Source organism: Charadrius vociferus, unplaced genomic scaffold (assembly GCF_000708025.1).
Source record: "Charadrius vociferus isolate BGI_N301 unplaced genomic scaffold, ASM70802v2 scaffold241, whole genome shotgun sequence".
NCBI lineage: Eukaryota > Metazoa > Chordata > Aves > Charadriiformes > Charadriidae > Charadrius > Charadrius vociferus.
Window position 1 is genome coordinate 284,958 of NW_009646932.1, and position 7,339 is coordinate 292,296.

A 7,339-nucleotide genomic window follows, 5' to 3' on the forward strand; every position below is an offset into this window, starting at 1 on the left:
GCTGCCACCGCCTTGGCTGGTGCCGGGGATGGGCGGCGGCTCCCCGGGTGAGGAGCCCGGTCCCTGCCGGCCCCTCGCCGAAAGCACTTGCAGGGAGAGGCGCCTGCAGCCCTGCCCGGGGGGCACAGCCAGCCCTCCAGTTCCCAAATTCCACCCGTGTTTCTCCTGCTCTGATGGGTTTGACCGTGGCGCTTTCCTCCACCTAAACGGAGAACATCCAGGTGCTTCCAAAAGGTGCTGGAAGAAAAAAACAAATTATTTTCCTCAGCAACTGGGTCCTGGTTTACCAAGCGTGGTGCAGGGCTCGAAGGGAGCCGTTTGCAGCCATAGCTGCTTTAAAGATTAGGTTTAAAGGTTTCAACTTTGAACGTTCGGTTCTGCTAATTACCTTCTGCCTCTCTGCATTTGCATTTGGCAGGGGGTGCGTTGGCTGGCGACACGGTGCAGCCGAGCAGATGGACCACCCTGTCCCAGTTGAGGCTCGGTGGCGGCTGGTGCCGGAATAAACCCCAAGGTCCCCCCCGAACGTGGGGTCTGTTAGCACTGTTTCCAGGCGGGCAGGGGAGCTTTGCTCCAGTGCCTCCGCTCGCCCTGCTCTCCGTGTAGCCACCAAGTTGTGCCACAGCGCAGGTCTTTGTCTTCATCTTAATTACTCTGACTATTCATGGCAAATTACGGGGGTCAGGCTACCTTCATGAGCGAGTTGAAAACTTCTTTCCCCGCGTGCTCTGGCGTGTGCCCTGCTCCAAAACCTGCTGGCTGGAGGGGGCTGCTCCGGCAGCGCTGCCCGGGGCTGTGCTGCCCTGCCTGCTCTCCTGCCGGCCTCCCCCGGCGCTCAAATATCAGCTCAAGCCCTTATTTGTTTTCACATGCTTCTAAGTAAGTTAAGCTAATTATTAACTCAGCGGGATGGATTCACTTTTAATTGCGGCGTTGCTATGCAGCGTGTGGCTCCATGGCGGTGTGGCAGAGCATCGTGCCGGCGGAGCACCGTGCCACGTGCTCTCCTCGCCCACTGCGGCCGCTGCGTTGCTGCGACTCCGTGGCCAGCCCAGAGCTTGTACCGCCGGGTGGCGGGGACAAGGAGGGGAGAGGGGTGCGGGAGGCTGCCTCGGCTGAATCTCCTGGATCCGATCCCCGGGGAGCACCAGTGTGTTGTAAGGACACCCCGAGTCCATCGTTGTGCCTGGGCGGGTGTGTGTGCTGCAGGATGAATGCTGCCGCACACCAGGCTGCTAAGGCTGCTGCTCACCTCTGACTTCTCCAGCCTGCCTCAAACTTCAGCCCCAAAGGTGAAGCCGGAGGCTGCGCCCCGGTGCAGTCGGGGCATGGGGAGGCGGAGGAAGGACCCCTTCTGCCCCCCCGATGCCTGCCCGCAGTGCAGGGCTTCCCTTGGCCCGGGTCCCCAGAGCCTGGGAGACGACCTGCTGGGTCAGGGCTGGCTCGCTCACCCTTCTCCTCCTCCCTTTGTGTCTCCAGAAAATAGGTTTTTTATTACTTCTTATGGAGGTTTGTACATATCGGACGTGCAGAAGGAAGATGCCTTGTCCACCTACAGGTGTATCACCAAGCACAAGTACAGCGGGGAGACGCGGCAGAGCAACGGAGCCCGGCTCTCGGTCTCAGGTGAGCACACAGCTGCCGGCGATGCTGGTGGGGGGGGAGCCCGAGGTGCAGGAGGGAGCAATGGCATCGCTACATCCCGTCCCCGCAGCAAGAGGACATCCCGGTGGGGGGTAGGAGGTCCCGTTAGGGCTGTGCGGGGGGTTTGTGCCGCCTCACGTGTGCCCCCGAGCACGCAGCCCCCCTAGTGCCGGCTGCAGCGGGCGGCAGCGCTGCGCAGCACCCCGAGCAAGAGGCGATGGGGTGCGAGGCGATGCGATGTGACAGCCCGCGATGTGAGCAGCCTGACGCGATGTGACGAACATGCAAGCGATACTGCAGCGCAGTCCGTAGTGCCGGGTGTCTCGGGGCGCTCCCGGCTCCGCTGACTGCCCAAATTACTCCGCTCGCAAGGGAGTTCGCCCAACTCGCAGCCACGTCGCTGCGCCCGCTTTCTGCCATATGCTTTTTCTGTCCTCGGGTGCGCGGGCTGTGGCTCCTGCACGACCTCTTTGAATTAACCCCACAGAGGGTAGGGAAGGGGTTCGGGATGGCCGGGCCGGGGCTTGCCTGACCTTGCCCCAGCCTCTTGGAGACCTGAGGGTCCTGTGTCCCACCCGTGGCTGTCCTGCCACACGGCCCCCGAGGAGCGTAGGCAGCCACTGGGTGCATCGTCCCCTCTCGGTGTGCGTTTGCTCTGGCCAGGTCCCCTCCTGGTCGCTGTCGTTATTTACACGTCACGGCATTTTACTTCTGCTTGGGAGTAATGAAAGAGGTTTCTTTCCCCTGGAATTTAATTTCACGCCTGAGACTTGGTGATTAATTTTCTCCTTTCCTAGCTGCCTGATGGGCCCCTTTGCTTGTAAATTTTGAAATGTGCCACAGAATTTGTGTATTTTGCACCAATTGGGTGTCACCTTGAGTAATTCCTCCGGTGCTGAGTTTATTCATCCCATCAGCTAGCGAGACGCATTTTTTCCCTCCCACCTCCCCACAAGCCTGCTGCCCCGGCCCCCGTGCCTGGCAGAGGATGTGGCTGGTGTCCCATGCTGCTGCCTGGCAGAGCTGCCACCTCCCTCCCGGCTGATATTGAGGGGGCACGGTGGTCCTGGATGTCCCTGCGGGGAGAAGCCTCACCACCCCCTCTTCACGGAGTCAGCCTGTTTTCTTCCCGAACCCAGACCCGGCGGAGTCCATCCCCACGATGCTAGACAGCTTCCAGTCCAGGGAGGTGAAGGCGGGCCGGCTGGTGGAGCTGCCCTGCATCGCCTCGGGCTACCCCAACCCGGCCGTCCGGTGGATCAAGGACGGGCGCCCGCTCCCCGCCGACAGCCGCTGGACCAAGCGCATCACGGGGCTGACCATCAGCGACCTGCGCGTGGAGGACAGCGGCACCTACATCTGCGAGGTGACCAACACCTTCGGGTCCGCAGAGGTCACGGGGACCCTCACGGTCATAGGTGAGAGCTGGCGGCGGGGAGTGGGGCACAGCGGCGGGGAGGCATCTGTCCTGCTGCCGTCTGAAATATAAAGCCTTTATAGAGCCGTATAATTTACAAGCGTTGTATTTCAGCGTGGTGCGTCGCACGCTGGAAGCCGCTGTCTTGCAATGCGGCGTGTATGGCGTGGCGCTCGGAGCGCTTGCAGAGGGCTTATCGTGCTGCAGCAGCGCGTCTGCGGCTGTCTCCTGGTTTACCGCTTCAGTCGGGGCAGGGAGAGGGGCCTTGGGACAATTCGGAGCAATATCGGGGGATGTGAATTGCTGGATGGTGACGCTGGTTTTATGTTAGGGACCTCTGCGCTTTGGTTGATTTACATAAAATAAGCTCTAACCAAACAGTAAATACTACGTGGGCAGGCCAAGTATTTCTGGCGTGCTTTGTTCCTGGGGGTTCCTCATGTCACTGGGATCCCGGTGGGGCTGGGGCTGGCGTGCACCATGCCTACCTCACGTGGAGCAGCACTGTGGTGAGCACGCCGCTGACCTGGCATTGGCAGCACGCTGGGAGCTGCCCTGGCGTGTCCCCAGCTCAGCACTGTCCCTCAGCACCCGGCCGTGTCACCCACTGCCGTGGCTTCTTCCAGCTGTCCTGCTGCCTCCCCGACAGTGCGGGCACCCCCGCCGGAGGCTCAGGGCTGATGTTGAAAGCAGGGGCTGTCAGCAGGGAGGATGGTGGAGGGGCCACTGCCTTATTGTGTGGTGACATTTTAAGCGTAGTCGCGCTGACGCTTCCAGGGCAGGAAAGGCGGAGAGCGCACGGCAATGCCGAGGTGCCTCCCGGCACCGCCAACGCCTCCCCCGCTCTCGCCCTTTCTCGCACAGACCCTCTGCGTGTGACCCTCACACCAAAGAAGCTCAAAACGGGCATCGGCAGCACCGTCATCCTCTCTTGTGCCCTCAGCGGGTCGCCTGAGTACATCATCCGCTGGTACCGCAACACGGACCTCGTGGTGGTGGATGACTACATCTCCATCCGGGGCATCAGCAACGAGACCCTCCTCATCACAGCCGCGCAGAAGAGCCACTCCGGGGCCTACCAGTGCTTTGCCACCCGCAAGTCCCAGACGGCACAGGACTTTTCCATCATCACGCTGGAGGGTGAGCTGCCGTCCTTGGGGGCGGGGGTGGCTGGGGCTTTTCTCTGCCTCTCTGAGCCACCGCGTCCGTGGGGCACACAGGGATGCTTTGTGCATGGCTGGAAGGCAGCGAGACCCGCTGGGGGTCCTGGGGCCACCCTGCTTGCTGGGCTGTGCGCGCCATCCCAAGCAGCTCAGGGACACGGTATGGTTGGGACGGGGAGGGACTAAACTTAGGGGTGACTTGCCCGTCCCCAGCCCCTGGGCTGAGGCGCTGCCTTTCGGCAGGTGTCCCCTCCCCGCTCCTCGTGAGCAGGCATAGAGGTTTGCGCAAGGGTTGGGCACCCTGAGCTTGGTGTCCCGTTGAGCCAGCGTCTATCAACGAGGACGTCCCTCGCCCCCTCTCAGCATCTCCCTGCTGCGGGGATGCAGGCACGGCCGGGCGCGTGTTGCCAACCTGGGCTCCTCTCCCGGCTGCGCTGGGGCTCCCACCCCAGGCGGGAGCTCAAAGCCGTCCCGCCAGCGGGTGACTGCTGCTGCCTGTGGCTGCGTCCCACCTAGTACCCCCATCCCGGGGGACCCCCCAGGTGGTCAACCCCGGGGAGCAGTTCTCCCTGATGTGTGCCGCCAAGGGGGCCCCCCCGCCGACCGTCACCTGGGCGCTGGACGACGAGCCCATCCCGCGGGACAGCGGGCACCGCACCAACCAGTACACCAGGCGGGGCGGCCCCACCGTCAGCCACATGAACGTGACGAGCCCGCAGATCAAGGACGGCGGCGTGTACCGGTGCACCGCGCGGAACTCGGTGGGCAGCGCCGAATACCAAGCGCGAATAAACGTAAGAGGTGCCTGTCTACTTTTAAATATCAGAATAGGACTTTTACTGGGTTTTTCGTTTTGTTCTGTTCCCCGGCCGCTCCCTCCTCCTCACCTCCCTCTCCTCTTCCCGGCCCGCGGGTCTCCCTGGCTGTCCGACCCCATTCCCCGAGCTCTGAGCCTCCCCGCCACGTAAAGCAGGGAGCTGAACGGGTTGGCAAACGCCTCCCCAAGGGACCCTGTGCACGGGGAAGGTGGTGGTGGGCACCGGGGCGTCCCGTGCCCTCCCAAGCACCCCCGGTCCGGCGGGAGCCCAGGTCCCTGGCAGCGAAGGCGCCCGCCGGCGCAGGAATCTCCATGAGAAATGATGATGAGGCAGCACGTGAAATCGTGGAAAATGAGCTTTGATTTGTCATGTCTGTATTTTCTTTGTCTGCTAAAAGCCATGGCCGCGTTAATCACCGTGTTATTGCGGCTGGAGCGTGTTGCTCGGTGCGTTGCAGGGAGCGCTCTCAGGCACAGGGTATGGTATAAGCCTCTATTAATAATCAGCAATTAAAGCCTCCAGGCTTACAGGTGGGAGCGAGACAGAGACAAGGTAGCATTTATTTATCTACTGAGAAAGAAGGTTGAAGGGCTGTTTTTTGTCTGTGTCTCAGGTTTGAAATGGATCTAGTGGCTTTTTGGCTGGGATCCCAGGAGAGTCTGAATTTTGCTGCCATTTACTACTAAATTTGGAGCAAGTTCATCCCTCAGCTATCAGAAGCCAGAGCAGCCTTTTCAATGAGGACGTTCCCTTCTCTCCCTGTTTCCCCTCTCTCAGCTCTTGACGGGCTGTCACTAGATAAGATTCAGGCTTTTTTTTCCCTGGAATGGAGCAAGTCCCTCAGACAGGCCCGAGAGACTGTTACAGAGCAAGATGCTAATTTCTCTTTTCCTGCTCCTTTTCTAAATATGTCCCAGTATGAGAAAGACCGTCCATCAGCTCACCCTGGGTGTCTGTTGAGCTGTTATCCTGCCACATCCTTAGGACGAGGAGTCAAGATAGAGCTAATCTTTAGAGTAGTTTGCTATTTTACGCGGTGGCTGGGAGAACAATGTAATTATCGATGCATGAAACCTCGTGTCGAGATACTCGCTTGCGGCGTTCTGCCAGCGCTTAAGCCAGCACGGGAGCCAGGCAGAAACTGGTGACTCTCTGTCTTTTCGGCCATGCCCGGGTTGGCAGCGGGAGGAGCAGAAAGGTGTGTTTTAGCGGAGGTGGCATACATTTGCCCATGGAAGTCAGGTTCCTGTAGCAGCTCTCGTCGAGGATATTTGGCACAAGGCAGGCAGCTTCTTTCCGAGAGAGGCAGAGAGCGGCTGTGACGGGGGGGAGCACTCCCCGTCTCTTCTGCAGCTCCTGTGGCCGCAGGTGCTGCTGGAGGAGCCGTGGTGGAGGTGCCGCGGCTCCCACTGCAGAATCACGGTGCTTCCAGACCCCGTCCGACCTCCCCCGAGGAGCAGCAGCGGCGTCTGCAGCCTTGGCTTGCCCAGTGCTGAAGCTGCCCCTGCCAAACCGGGGTGGGATGTGCTGCGGTGGCCGAGGCCCGCAGCCCCCGTTCGTAGCTGCGCCGCTGTAGGCGCGTGCGAGTAGCTCTAGCTGGAGGTTGCAGCCGACGAGGGGCTTTCCCCAGGTGCACTCAGAGAGGAGCCCGTGCCTGCTCCTCGCCCAAAACCAGGCTGGGTCCTCACTGTTCTGGTTACCTCCTTTGCTTGTGAAGCTCGCTCGGAAATAGCAGCAGATCTGCATGCAACCAAGCTGCCTTTCGGAATTAACCTAGCCTGCCTCTTCCTTCCTCCCGGCTATGTAGGTCCCCCGAGCATCCGAGCGATGAAGAACATAACAGCGGTAGCGGGTAGGGACACTTTCATCAACTGCAGGGTGATCGGGTACCCGTATTACTCCATCAAGTGGTACAAGGACTCTTTACTGCTGCCTGATAACCACCGCCAAGTGGTCTTTGAGAACGGGACTCTTAAGCTGATGGACGTCCAGAAAGGCATGGACGAAGGAGAGTATCTGTGCAGCGTGCTGATCCAGCCCCAGCTCTCCATCAGCCAGAGCGTCCACGTCACAGTGAAAGGTAAGCAGGTGGGGAGGCTTTCCCTGGCTCAGATGGAGAGGCCGTCCAGGTCGCGTCGGGGACGGCTCTGCTGCGGGACGGAGGCCGAGAAGCATCACATAGGGGGACTCCGTGGCCAGGCACCGGCCGTGCTCCGCAAAGGCTGTGCCGATGGGAGCTCAGCTCCCACCACAGCAGCCTTCGGGAACTGGCTCCGGTCCCGCCCGGGGGGGCCACA

The 7,339-nt window shown here is 60.9% G+C and overlaps 1 protein-coding gene across 1 annotated transcript in view; it reads left to right on the plus strand.

Moving 5' to 3' along the window:
• DSCAML1 (Down syndrome cell adhesion molecule like 1) overlaps positions 1-7,339 on the plus strand; it is a 108,758-nt gene that overhangs the window by 76,926 nt on the left and 24,493 nt on the right. Inside the window, 5 exon segments of the mRNA XM_009894741.1 lie at positions 1,480-1,626; positions 2,784-3,062; positions 3,926-4,227; positions 4,767-5,025; positions 6,850-7,122. Of these exon segments, the coding sequence (XP_009893043.1) occupies positions 1,480-1,626; positions 2,784-3,062; positions 3,926-4,227; positions 4,767-5,025; positions 6,850-7,122 (1,260 nt within the window).